The sequence below is a fragment of the Solanum dulcamara genome, chromosome 8 (assembly GCF_947179165.1).
Source record: "Solanum dulcamara chromosome 8, daSolDulc1.2, whole genome shotgun sequence".
NCBI classification, from domain to species: Eukaryota; Viridiplantae; Streptophyta; class Magnoliopsida; order Solanales; family Solanaceae; genus Solanum; species Solanum dulcamara.
The window spans coordinates 62,270,899-62,285,238 of record NC_077244.1 but is presented as its reverse complement, the minus strand read 5'-3'; the positions used below and the strand labels follow the sequence as shown (position 1 = coordinate 62,285,238).

Sequence of the window (14,340 nt, the reverse complement as noted above, 5' to 3'; positions counted from 1 at the left end):
CTACCTCCACGAGATAGTATTAAGGTCTGCGTACACTCTACCCTCCTCAAACTCCACTTATGATATTTTACTTAGGAGATGTTGTTGTTATTTTTAACGTATCAAAAAATATAATTAAATTTTTTTATGTTTTACTTTTATCAGTATTTACTTATTCTCAGATTATTTTCTAATAGTTAATACTAAATATTAATTAACAAGGATTGCCTAATAAAATAATCATGTGAATAATTTTTTTTAATAACCATTCCAATTTGAGAGACGAGTAAGAAGTGAACTTAGAGACCAGGAGGCCGTTTGGATTGATTTATAAGCTATTTTCAGCTTTTTTTGAGTATTTGACGGCTCAACTTAAAGTCATTTTGTGCTTAAAATAAGCCTCAATAAATAGTTGAGTTTATTTGGATGAACTTATTTTAAGCAGTTTATAAGTTAAAAACAGCTTATAAGTTAAAAAAAAAAGTTAGCCTACAACTATTTTTTTTTAACTTATAAGCTGTTTAAAAATAAGTCAATCCAAACAGGCTATATGTTAATATAAAACCCGTTTGGATGGGCTTATAAGTTTGACCAACTTATACGTCCTTTTTAGCTTATTGTGGTGTTTGACTAATGTTAACTTTAAGCCATAAAATTCTTAAAGTCAGCAAAAATGAAAAGTTAGAATTCCTAAATATTTTTTTCTAAGTGCTTAAAATCATTTTCTTTGACCATGAAAATTATTTTTATATCCCTTATATTTTAACTAAATTCTCAAACTACCCTTTTTATTCTTTTAACCCTAAAATTCACATTATTTTTCTCATTTCTTAAGCACTTTTATCCAAACATTCAATTGCTTATTTATAAAAATAATTTTCAGCACTTCAAAATTTTAAAAATATTTCATACATAAAAGTTAATTTTTTTAAGCTCATTCAAACGGGCTCATGTATAATATTTGTGAGGCACATAGGCGGCCATTTGGTGTATCCATTCCACCAGTGTAATTTGTTGGAGAATGACAGATAGAGGGGTGACCGCGCCAACTCTGCCATCGTCCTCTATCATTTTTTCTTTAATTCTTTCATTCTTTCTTAGGGGAAAAGGTCGGGATCTACGATTATTGCTGGGCAGTTGACACCCAAAACGCATATCTGTGCAGACGCCTCCTCCTCCAGTTTTTGAATTCATCATCTACACAGTACACTTGTAAAATTATTAATCTGCTTCGGCGATCGACTCTGGAACCAGGCAATATACCCTTCCCGCATAATACTTTTACCGCGTTTCACTCATTTGATTTATTTTGCTTGTTAACGTTTGTGGTTGATATCGTGCATTTATTTCTTTGTTTTCCTGAGTTCCTATTTTGAATTTAGGAAGTGCTAGTTGATCTCTGGTAGTTGCTGTAGTTGACGAATGAAGAAGAGAGATGTTACGATTGGAGTAGATTAAAAGTGGCTCAATTAAGATGTTTTTTGTGGAATTAAGTTATGTTTCGGGGATTATGCGTCATTTGAAATGGATAATTGTTATGACCAAAAGGTGTGCATAGCCAAACAGTAGTAGGCATAGTCCGACTTTTCTTGGTACTGTCTAAGGGCGAGGGCGGATGCACGTTTTTCATCAAATTTTTCAGTGTATATATATATATGATCTGTAAAAAATCTAGTATGATATCAGATGATACTATCTTCACAAGAAGGCACTATTAGTCTAATGGTGAAGCGGAGGTTTTACTTAATGGAGCTTCTTACATTCAAACCTCCTATGCATATTTTGTAGGCTTCTATTTTGCCTATAACAAATGAGTCTTAATACGATACATTGTCTTAAGGCTCATTTGGTAAAAGAAAATAAAAAGATCTTAGAGTTGCACATTAATAGGTTCGAACATCCAACCTCACTTTGGTAACACACATACCTGACTGCTTGGACTAAAGACAGATTCGTTGTTATCTAGTGTCAGCATTTCTTAGTTGAATTTTTAAGAGAGGTATTAAAACTACTGGATTAGTAGATGGAGAGACAATTGGTTACCTTAATTAGATAAAGATACTCTTCAGTCTTCTCCAGTGGTTGTAAGGCTTGCAAAGACTTTATATTTATGTATGTGAATTGAAACTTTTTAATTAAGGTTTTGTTCATTTGTTCGCATCTTTAAATGTTGCCACCGCTTGTGATAAATTTTGTCTACGTCACTTTTTATAATATGAATTTGTGTGCACTAATAAGTCATTATATCATTAAACTAAAGGCTCATTTGGCCTATCTTTTCCCACTCATTGTGTCCCTCCTCTCCCGTACCAGAAACATTTATGTGAAAAACGATTCATGGTTGTGGTTTTCATTTTTAACTTGTAGGAAATGGCTACAGAGTCTGAAAAAGATCTTGGTGATACTGCTGGCACTGCACCTGTCACATCTACAGATAATGAAGGAAAGACAAAAAAGAAAAAGAAAAAGGGACTACTGTCAAGAATGTGGAATAGTCTATTTGGTTCACACAAAGATGACTTTGAGAAGAGATTGCAACATATTTCCAAGGAGGAGGCTGCTGTTCTTGCCAGAACAGTTAAACGATCACATAGTTGGAGAAGGATGAGTAGGCATCTCATTATTCTTTCTGTACTTTTCGAGGTAATGCTACTATTTTTGTATTCTACTGCTGTAATGCGTCCTGATTAAAAGAAACAAGAGCCTGAAACTCTTTATCCTGAAAAATTTCTTTATCTTTCCAAAGACTTTAAATTGCTTTTGTTTATTACCTATCTTTCCATTACTGATCACTCGGCATTTGACATATTCAGTTTGTCTTCTTTTACAAAGAGAAATTGTTTCCTTTATATTCAGGTTTTGTTGCCACAACATGTCAGACGTGGCATGATTATCCAATTAATGTGCTAGGTGTTTTTCTATAACATCTTTTACTCTCTTTTCTCAATTTAATAGTGCTCCCATTTTTTTTTATTGAGGGAAAGCTTTACCTATTTTGGTGTGATCGAATATGGATTTGTTCGTCTTCCAGAGTACTATTTAGTAACTTAGAAACACTTAGAAATCACATGAGAAGTATCGAACTTCTTAAAAAAAATGGGAAGCCCAGTTCAATACGTTCCCGCGGTCTGGGTAACGGCCGGACCACAAGGGTCTATGGTACGCAAAAGTTGCCAACTTCTCTTTATCAAAATATAAAAAAGAGTATAGTCAGTAGTTTAAGTCGTCGACAAATTTGTCTTAATTCTTGGAAGAAAAATGTTAGCTGGTTTGGGACAGGGGAAGTGATAAAATAGTTCTAGAAAAAAGATACAACTATGATATGATGCAATAACTCTTCTAGATTTAGTAGAGGGAGTGGGATTTTATGGCGGATATGGAGCTTTTGTTGTTGCTGAAATAATGGTGAAAAATAGTCCTTTGTGGGTTAAGAATAGCAGAAAGTCGGTAGCCAATTTGAAACTGTTCTGATTTGTGAAAAGTGACTTTGAACATAACTCTTTTGTTCTAAGGATGGAAGCTGATTTTTGATGTTAAGTGTTGGGTAAGGTGAAGGAACTCTTAGATGGCAGTATGTGATGGGATGAAATATGCTTAAGTGCATAAAGCAAGTAGAAAAGAATGAGGGAAGAAAAACAATCTCCCAATCTCTGAACTAATATTTCCTCTAATGAATCCCTAGGGTGAGGGTGGGAGAGCATCAAACGCAACTGCATCCTTCTGTTTACCAAACCATAGAAATCGTCTGATGTTTCTTAACTACTCAACTACTGTTTTATACCTTATGGAGGTCGATATGAGGAGCTCACTTTCCTAAACTTCAACAATGATGACTAATTATTAAGAAACATACGCATGAGTCATAATTTGACTTCTAAGAGCCTGTTTGACCAAGCTGCAAAAAAAGTTCCTTTTTTGAGAAGGTTTTTTTAAAACAACTTTTCATGTAAGTGGTTTTGAAGAGAAGCAATTTGTGTTAGGCCAACTCATTTGGAAAGTGTTTTACCAAACAATTTGTGTCTGACAAATCTTTTTAAAGTGTGTTTTTGAGTGTCAAATTACATAAATGGACACGTGTAAAAGGAGAATGGGTTTAATTAATGAAAGATAGTTTTGTAAATATGAACTTTTGTAGAGATACTTTTGTCATTTCTCTCCTCAAGCACTTTTTCTAGAAGCAGCATTTTAGCTTCTCTCCCAAAACAGAAAAACTGCTGCTGCTTCTCCCTAGAAGCAGTTTTGTCATTTGGCCAACCACCTCAATAGTTTTAAAAGAAGTGCTTTTTTGTAAAAACACTTTTTTGGTGGAGAAGCTTGGCCAAACAGGCTCTAATACTGCGTGAATCAAGATGAAGTATGGCAACATGAATGTTCAAATTATAGGGCCATGACCCAGAAATTGTGGGACTAAGTAAAAGATACTAAATTATCTTAAAGGATGTGAATTCTATAAGCTAAAACAAATGGCTTAAAACTGATTTGTAACTGAGAAAACTTAAAGTAACACCAAAAATGAAATAGAAAGTGTGAGAAATATTAGAGAAAAAATATTGTTATTGTGTGTCTACATTATTACATAGAGAACCCTATTTATAGATACTATATAACAATCCTTTACCAAGTAGGATACTATATACTATTCCTATTCCTATTCCTATTCTAAGTAGGATTGTGTATATCTATTCCTATTCTAACATTTCCCCTCAAGCTGGTGCATCCAAATCATATGTACCTAGCTTGTTACAAATATTATTAATACGAGGATCAGTGAGGGACTTGGTGAAGATATCTGCAAGTTGGTCACTTGACTTCACAAATTTGATAACAATATCTCATGAGAATATCTTTTTTCTGACAAAGTGACAATCAATCTCAATGTGCTTAGTCCTTTCATGGAACATTGGATTTGATGTGATATGAAAGGCTGCTTGATTATCACACACAAGTTCCATGTGACCGGTTTCTCCAAACTTTAGTTCTCTCAGCAACTGTTTGATCCAAACTAGCTCAGAAGTTGCTATCGCCATTGTTCGATATTCTGCTTCTGCACTAGATTGAGCAACCACACTCTGTTTCTTACTCTTCCAGGACACCAAATTACCTCCTATTAAAACCCAATATTCGGATGTAAAACGTCTATCAGAGGGTGATCCTACCCAATCAACGTCTGTATATCCGGTGATATTCTCATGGCCTTGATCCTTGAAGAGTAGTCTTTTATCAGAAGATGACTTTATATATCGTAAAATAAGAATAATTGCATCCCAATGATTGTCACAAGGAAAAGTCATAAATTGACTTACAACACTCACACGAAAAGAGATGTCAGGTCAGGTCACTGTGAGATAATTCAACTTTTCAACCAGCCGTCTATACCTTTTAGGATTACTGAGTGGCTCCCCATGTCCTGGAAGGAGTTTAACATTCGGATTCATAGGAGTGTCAATGGGTTTACATACCATCATTCCTGTCTCCTCAAGGATGTCTAAGGCATATTTGCATTGAGAAATAACAATACCTGATCTAGATTGAGCAACCTCAATACCTGAAAAATACTTCAGTAGAAATATTGAAAGAGATGTTGCTTCAAATTAGCGATACCATCTTGATCATTGCCGGTGATAACAATATCATCAACGTAAACAACCAAATAAATTCACAGATTTGGTGCAGAATGTCTATAAAACATAGAGTGATCAACTCCACTATGAGTCATGCCAGACTCCTGAATTACTGTGCTGAATTTCCCAAATCAAAGATTGCTCACTGAATGATGAAAATTAGAGAAAACATTCTCCTTTCTTCCACCTCATCCTCATGTAGCATAAAGACTAACGGTGCTATCACGATATCTCTACCTTACTTGGGAGCACCTTGGCCACACACCTTTTCCTTTTTCTCTGCCTACTTTGGGGTCCTTGTGTAGGCTGATAGATTTATTTGTTAGGAAAATATCACCTCAACATTTAAGATAAATTTCTAAAGGATGTTCTTGAATAGTTGTGCATATCATGTGAAGTTTTGTGAAATTATTTGCAGCAATATACAAACTTTGTGATATTCCAAGAAATGTATGAAGGAAGCCGGAAGTCTATGACTTTGTTCGGTTATCAGACACATTCTTTTCTTCAACTCCTTAAAAGATCATATTCTTTTTTTCCTTTTTCTTTATTTGCATCATCGTTGCTATTAGATTCCATCAAAGTAAAATTTGGCCTCCAACGTAGAACAACTTCTCAAAATCATAGGAGTATTCATGAATGGAGAGCAAAATTACTTGAATTTTTACCTACATATCCATGGATATGTTGCTATAAGACTAGAAAGCAAAGATGGTTTACCTACTGTGGAGGCCAATATAAGGAGAACAATGAAATTATTAGTGGAAGTTTCCAACAACTTTACACATATTTCAGCTTGTAAAGTGTTCAATGATGTCTGTTCTTTTTCTTCCTATATTAATTTTATGAGTCACCCAAATCATGCAACACTTGAAGGCTGTGAGAAATATAAGAGAAAAATATTATACAATTGTGTATCTACATTATTACATTGAGCCCTATTTAAACACTACATTACAATCCTTATCAAAATAGGATTTTATATTCTATTCTTATTCCTATTCTAATTCTAACCACAACCCCCTCAAGTTGGTGCATACAAGTCATATGTACTGAGGTTGTTATAGATATAACTAATACGAGGACTAGTGAGGGACTTGGTGAAGATATATGTAAGTTGATCACTCAACTTCACAAATTTTGTAACAATATCTCCCGAGGGTTCCTATTCTCTGGCAAAGTGACTGTCAATCTCAATGTACTTAGTCCTCTCATGAAATATCGAATTTGACGCGTTATGAAGGGCCACTTGGTTATCACACACAAGTTTCATCTGATCAATTCTCTAAATTTTAGTTGTCTCAACAATTGTTTAATCCAAACTAGCTCATAAGTTGCCACAACCATTGCTCAATATTCCAATTCTCCAATAGATCGATCAACTACTCTCTGTTTCTTACTCTTTTAAGACACCAAATTACCTCCTACTAAAACACAATATCCGGATGTAGAACGTCTATCGAAGGGTAATCCTACCCAATCAACGTATGTATATCCAATGATATTCTCATAGCCCGATCTCAAAGAGTAGTGGTTTACATAGAGCTGACTTTATCTATCATAAAATACGAACAACTGATCCCAATGACTAATATAGGGGGAAGTAATAAACTAACTTACAATACTCACAGAAGTTTCCAACTAGCCGTCTATAATTTCTAGGACCTCCTCTTGTCCTAGCAGGAGTTTAACATTCAGATTCATATAAGTGTCAATGGTTCTACACCTCATCATTCTTGTTCCTCAAGAATGTCTTAGGCATGATTGTGTTGCGAAATAACAATACTTGATCTGGACTAAGCAACCTCAACACCTAAAAAATACTTCAGCCTGCTGAAGTCTTTGTTTGAAATGTTGAAAGACATGTTGTTTCAAATTAATGATACCATCCTGACTATTGCGGTGAGAACGATATCATCAACATAAACCATCAAATAAATACACAGATTTGGTGCATAATGTTGATAAAACACAGAGTGATTAGATCCACTATGAGTCATGACAAACTCCTGAATTATTGTGTTGAACTTCCCAAACCAAGCTCGAAAAGACTATTTCGGACGAGAGTGATCGGCACAATCGAGATATACAAGGCTATTAGACTGCCTCTGAGCAACAAAATCAGGTGATTCCTTCATATAGACTTCTTCCTGAAGTTCACCATGGAAAAAATATTCTTAATGTTCAACTCATGAAGGGGCCAATAACGAATGGCAATCATAGATAGAAAAATGCAGACTAATGCTATTTTAGCCAGGAGAGAAAGTATCATTGTAATCCAACCCAAATATTTATGTACACCTTTGACAAAAGTGAACTTGAAACAAAGAGAATACACTGCTGGAAAACTCAGATCTGTCGAAAACAATTCATTGTTCATTGGGCAGTGCTCGAAATCTAGTATATGGTATGTGGATCGTCTTAGAATAAAGAGACAAGACTATATTGAACAAGAAAGTCATCAGAAAGCTAGTCGGAACAAGCCCTTTGCACCGGCGCATGGTACTGACGCAGTCATTGGAACCCTAGATCTAGCCGCATGAGGGCGCGTGAGGGATCTACAACTAGCGATGCTAGTTGGATTTTGTCGCCAGAGGTTGCTAGACCTTGTGGTGGTGTTGCATTTTGCACAAGACCAATAGAAATAGAGATAGCTGCGAGTAGTCACCAAAATTTTCACAATGATTGCAGATTTTGCTGGATTGATGCACAATGATACTTTTTAAAAAGGTGGCCGCTAAGAGGCTCACACGTCTGACATGGGGTGTAGATCTCGCCGGAGAAGGCTGCTTCCGACTATGCGTGGGTATGCGTGGAAGGTTTTCTAGCGGTGGAATTTTGTGGGTTATGGTCGTGAGAGGCTAGAGAACCTTGTGGTGGTGTTCGTTTTCGCACATCACCGCCAAAAGAAGAAGATGACAAAAAACAGTGTCGGAAAATTGAGGCAGGGTGACAGTGACTTTGTTTTCTTTCCCCTAACATTTCTCGCCAAAGCATTGATAGCATGTGAGAAATATAAGAGAAAAATATTATTGAATTGTGTATCTACATTATTACACTGAGACCTATTTATAGGCACTACATTACAACCCTTATCCAAGTAGGACTCGATATACTATTCTTATTCCTATTCTAATTCTGACAAAGGCAAAAAGCGTCATGGTCAATTGGAACATTTAGTGGAAGCGCAATTAAAAGTTGACCTTCAGCGAAGAAAGGCACAAATGAAGGAAAAATAAAATATATGTATGCAAGGAAAAATAATCATAAATACCAATAACAATTTAAAGGTGCAAATGAAGGAAAAAATAAAATATGTTTATGCAAGAAAAAATAATCATAAATACAAATAACAATTTTATGGACAATGGGTTAGAGAAAACTACAATTACATGGCATGAAATAAAAATCATCCTACTCATGTGGACAAGTCATATTAAAATTTAACACGTTTAAATTTCTCATTCAGATTTGATTATTCATTTTCTAATGTAAAATTTATAAATTTGTATTACGAGCTTCTAGCATATTAATTCATCACATTGCTTTAAATTTATGGCGCAGTTACAACTTACCGAGGACATGACCTTAGATAGGAGGGTGTGGAGGACCCACATTAGGGTAGAAGGCTAGTCCATAGTCTCGTTACTCTTCCTTTTTAGTAGGCGTATTAGCGTACTATAATTCCTTGTGGTCTGATTTTTATTATAATCTATTACTTTCTGTACTTTGATTGCTCTACTTTATCTGAGTTGCTCTTGTTATTTGCTTAGCTTTGAACTTCTTATCCGTATCTGACTTCTCTTATGATTTTTCTAAGCTGAGGGTCTTTCGGAAACAGCCGTCCAACTTTGGTAGGAGTCAGGTCTGCGTACACTTTACCCTCCCCAGACCCCACGTGTGTGATTTCACTGGGTTGTTGTTGTTGTTGTTGTTGTAAGTGTATTTACTGATGCCCTCCTCAAAACAGAGCTTATGAGCTATGAGGCGCACACTGTAGTGCCTTGTTGCATGCAGTAGCCTTTAGTGCACACGTTTAAGCGGCACCTAAGTACGCAGGTTGTGCTGTTAACCATGCCCGAGTCTATAACAATACTCAAGTATGTACAGTATATTGAAATTGCAGATATCACATATAAAACACATATTTTTCATGTTGCGATCAATGTGTTAATGTTATATGTATGTCATCCTGCTCGAGTTTCTTATCCCTTCGCCATATGTTATAGTGCATATTTACTTATGTGTGAAGTATTGAGGTTATTTCAATTCAGGTTATTGCAGTTGCTTATGCCATCATGACAACAAGATCACTCAAGCTAAACTGGAAAATGAGGGCATTGCGGGTTTTACCGATGTTTCTATTGCCTGCCTTATCCTTCTTTACATATTCGGCGCTTAGAAGCTTCACGGGGATGAGTAAGTTGTTCATGGTTCTCTGCTACTAAAGTTATACAAACATAACATTATTTCCAAATTCTATAGCAGTTCTTTCCGTTTCTGCTTTTTCTTTTTCTTTCAGTGTGACAAACCTTCATCAAATTAAAAGCTATAATTTGTTCCTTTCTCATTTTTTTTTTTGTGAACCAGGATTCGATTTTAGTGGGCAAAATTAGTAGATAATTGAGAAATAATGTGAGCAGTAGTGTTCTTCAGTGCATAGCTCATTTCTCAATCTTTGTTGATCTCTTTTCAAATTTTTTGGGTGCTTTAACCTAGGGAAGAGCATCTTTTTGTTATTTTTGCCAGTATGAGTTGATGTAATGAATGATAAAGCTAAGGTGATTGACTGCTTAGTGTTTGCATGTCAATGGATTCACCAAGTAGAGTGACAAAGAAGGCTGGTGAGTTTTAGAAATAATTTTAAGTTTGTAAAGCAACTGCCTAGGCTGAAACATGTATGTTCAGTCTTAGGTGAGTTGAACTCCTCCTTAGGTAGCTTTTTGTAAGTTTTAGGTAGTTGGCTAAAAGACGTTTTTATTTTTTGCCGCTCTTTTGAATAGATAATGTTGCTCGGTTTGTTTAATGGATTGAGATTATTCGCTGTCACCTTTTAACTCTCTCTCTCTCTCTCTCTCTCTCTCTCTCTCTCTTTCTCTCTCTCAGCTGTTGCTTGTACCAGAAAGATTGATGAAATATGTCTATCAAGCTGCGTATTGTTTTAACTTATCAAGAAACCCTTGGTTGGTTTCACCTACTGAAGGTGTTTGATTAATATTGTTGGGATTGGACTATTTGTAGTAGAGAATATATATTAATAAATAAGTAAACAAAGAAATAATTAATATATAAAGACAATATTTTACTCTGTTAAATGCATTAAAATTTCTATTCTGGCATTTCCTAAAATTTATAAGCACATGTTGCATCTTAAAGATAAAATAAATGGTTTTTCATGATTTTGCATTTGAAGGTCGACAATTAATGAAGTTATATGTTAATGGATGTCTCAATTCACAATTACGGAAAAATTTCCTACAATAGAGTATAAACATGGAAAAGTTGGAGCTTGTGTGCTGTAACAAGTTCGATCTGGTGCATTCTTTTGATAAGTAATTTTGGATCTGGTGTATATGGTTCAAAGGATATTTCCTGGTTGAGAGCATCCATAATAAATTTAGATGGATCTTCATGTTCACCTTTACCTTTAGAGCTCGGAGAAGATGCTCTCATTTTATTCTAGTTTGTTAATTTTTGGTGTCACTCTGTGTTCTGCTGTGTATTAAGTATGACATTTTTTGATAGTACAAGGGTGGAAAGCCTCTGAAAAGCTTCACTTTACCTCCTATTTTGGCAAATTTATATCACTAGACAGTGTGCCTAGCAGCCTTTTATTAATTAAAAAGTAAAAAGTAAGTACAAGCAAGGACCGCCCCGGGGGGAGGGGGGCTAAGACTTACCTTACCAATCCCAATGAGGTAACGAACCAAAACAATTGGCCGATGGAAAAGGTGTTTGATTGGATGTTTATTTGATAAAATGGACTCCATGGCTAAATATGATGGGAAGACCATAAAAGCTTGATGCGACTTATTTGGCAGTGGTAGTTTAGAGGGCATGAGAAGATAGAAAGGAGACCATGGGCTTTTTACTAAAGGTTGGTGACAATGGAAGATGAAATGTCTAATTTGCATTTTCTTCTCAGGAAACTTAGAAGTGAAAAGGTTGTAGATCATTTGGACAAACCCTGCTTGTAACAATTAAGTTCCAATAACTTAACTCCTCAACATTGAGATTTTTTCTTTTTGAGTTTCTCTTGAAGATGTGTAGATCGAAATGTTAAGACTAACTTCGTTTTGGAAATCAGATGAATATGTTAAGACTCCAGAGCATGTGAAGTTCAGGTCTTCAACATAGTTCTTTGAATCACCTCAAATGATATTCATTAAAAATACTGTTTCTGAAATTTCTGAATATTCACACTGTTGATGGTTTTTCCTTATAACAAACAATCTTTTCTTTGATTTTCAATCTTAAATCCTGCAGAAGAACAAAGGGATCAGAAATCTTTGGAAAGGCTTCGAGCTGAAAGGCAAGCCAAGATTGATGAACTCAAAGAGAAGACAAATTACTATATAACGCAGCAGCTCATTCAGGTGATAGCAATATGTGACTTTTAGGGCTTCTGCTGAGCTCTTAACAGAGAATTTGTCATTCAATTGCATTAGGCAGCTCATTCAGCTGATAGAAATACACCAGTTTTTGGGCGTATGCTAAGCTCTTTACAGATGAATTAACCATGCAGGTGCATTAGGGAGGACATGCTTACAATTATTCTTCATTCTTTAGTGTTTGCCACTTTTATAAAGCACCTTTATGTCCGATGTTGGGATGAGATTCATGATATATCAATGTTCAATCCTTTATGCAGAGGTATGACACTGACCCAGCATCTAAGGCAGCTGCAGCCACTGTGCTTGCATCCAAGCTCGGTGCAGATACTGGCTTGAAAGTTTATCTGGGAGATGAGTCTAAGCTTAATGCCTCTGCTGGAACAAGCAATGATGTAGAAATTGTGCAGTCCGCTGGACTGAGAAATAGGAAGCAAGCCAGATCTGGTAGCACAGGGAGTGCTGTATTGGATCATCACGAAGGAGAAATGCTTCGTGATGAACAGCTTGAAGGTTCTAGTATGAACCAACATCAGCAAATGATTGTCAAGTATCACAATCCTACCTTTTCGAGCACACAAGATGGGGGATGGCTTGCACGAATTGCGGCATTGCTTGTGGGAGAGGATCCAACCCAATCTTATGCTCTTATCTGCGGCAACTGCCATATGCACAATGGTAAGACTTGAGAATATGATCCTTGGCCAATAATTAGCAGCATGGGATTCACATTATAGATGGTGAATAACTAACCATCAGTATAAGAGAGTAAAATAAAGAAAGTGAACTTGTTAAACTTCTTCCATTGTTTGCAGGACTTTCTAGGAAAGAAGAACTCCCCTACATAACCTACTATTGCCCTCACTGCAATGCCCTGAATGGGCCTAAGCAACTTGCTGATGGCGCCTCTAGTTTACTGAATATGGCATCCACAACCATTGTGGCTGATGCTGATTTGGTCAAGCAGGACAGTGGATCCATGGCGGAGAGAGTCTCTGCAAGTAGCAGCCCTGCAGTTGCTGCTGCGGGAACAACAAAAAGTGACAATATAGTCTCCGCAAGTAGCAGTCCTGCAATTGCTGCCTCAGCAACAACAGAAGGTGACAATATAGTTTCCACAAGCAGCAGCCCTGCAGTTGCCTCCACGGAAACACCAGAAGGTAACAATATAGTCTCCAGTATTTCTAGCTGATAATATGTAATAGCTTGAATGGAATTGTGCAGGCAAAGTTCTCATGTGTAACTATGCATCTCTTGTAAACACCTAGTAGAAATACAAAACTCAGAGATGGCAGCTTCCCCAGCTGCCTAATATCCATCGTTTTGTAATCAAGAGTCAGACAGCAATTTTGTCGGGTTGGCAGTTTTTTTCTTGATTCATTTGCCTATTCATTCTCCTATGTACTTGGACAGGAGATATCTCTATGAAACGATTTACTAATTAAGTTTCTCCATTCCTTTTCATCTTCTTTCTGTATCTACTATTGAGTTTTGGCATTTAGAATTTGAGGTATTGAAATGGAAAATTGAAGGCAGAGGGGAGGAGAGGGGTTTATGTTTTAACGTAGAAGTGAATAATCAAATCTGTAAAAGAGAAGTTGCTGGCTCCACTATTGTCCTATTTAAAGATCCCATATTTTGTTCTTTCGTGCAATGTTTTAAATTGATTTGAAGCTAAACTGGCCAGAGTTAACAAAAGAAAGAAAAAACTTTTACCTGTCTAAGCCATAGATATTTTTTTGGAATTATGTCACTAAGGATAAAATGATGACCCAAAGATAACATTCTTTTGAAATAGATTAAGAAGACAAATGTATCACAGAAAATTACAACAAGCGTTGTGTCAACAAAAAAATCACCCCTTTGAGCTACACTAGCAAAGTTTATGAAGGAGCAAAAGAAGGTGGTTGTGGCGAAGACAGTGACGGAGAAAAAGAGCCAGCGGTGATGCTAAAAAATGGTGACCGTGCGTTTGAAATATATAGAAAATATATAGAAACATGAATCGAACGTGACTGTTTAAGATTCAAAGTATGTTTTTTATAATATTTTGTTTGGTAAGTGTATTCATGATACTAATTAGAGAAACACTAAATGAAAAGTGATCTATTAAAATTATAGCTAAAGTT

General features: G+C 35.9%; 1 protein-coding gene across 1 annotated transcript; it reads left to right on the top strand.

Annotated features, from left to right (window-relative positions):
• Positions 1-966: 966 nt before the first annotated feature.
• On the top strand, positions 967-13,675 carry LOC129899218 (uncharacterized protein At2g24330-like). The gene is made up of 6 exons (XM_055974094.1): positions 967-1,233; positions 2,347-2,622; positions 9,875-10,019; positions 12,087-12,196; positions 12,472-12,889; positions 13,027-13,675. The coding sequence occupies exons 2-6, from the start codon at positions 2,350-2,352 to the stop codon at positions 13,401-13,403; spliced, it is 1,323 nt and encodes a 440-aa protein (XP_055830069.1). The 5' UTR covers positions 967-1,233; positions 2,347-2,349; the 3' UTR covers positions 13,404-13,675.
• The last annotated feature ends 665 nt before the right edge of the window (positions 13,676-14,340 follow it).

Bases quoted from the DNA above. Each gene is read 5' to 3' on its own strand.
- LOC129899218 (XM_055974094.1), top strand. From the start codon at position 2,350: ATGGCTACAGAGTCTGAAAAAGATCTTGGTGATACTGCTGGCACTGCA. The intron at 10,020-12,086 runs GTAAGTTGTTCA...TAAATCCTGCAG, and splicing joins TAGAAGCTTCACGGGGATGA to AAGAACAAAGGGATCAGAAA. The intron at 12,890-13,026 runs GTAAGACTTGAG...CATTGTTTGCAG, and splicing joins CAACTGCCATATGCACAATG to GACTTTCTAGGAAAGAAGAA.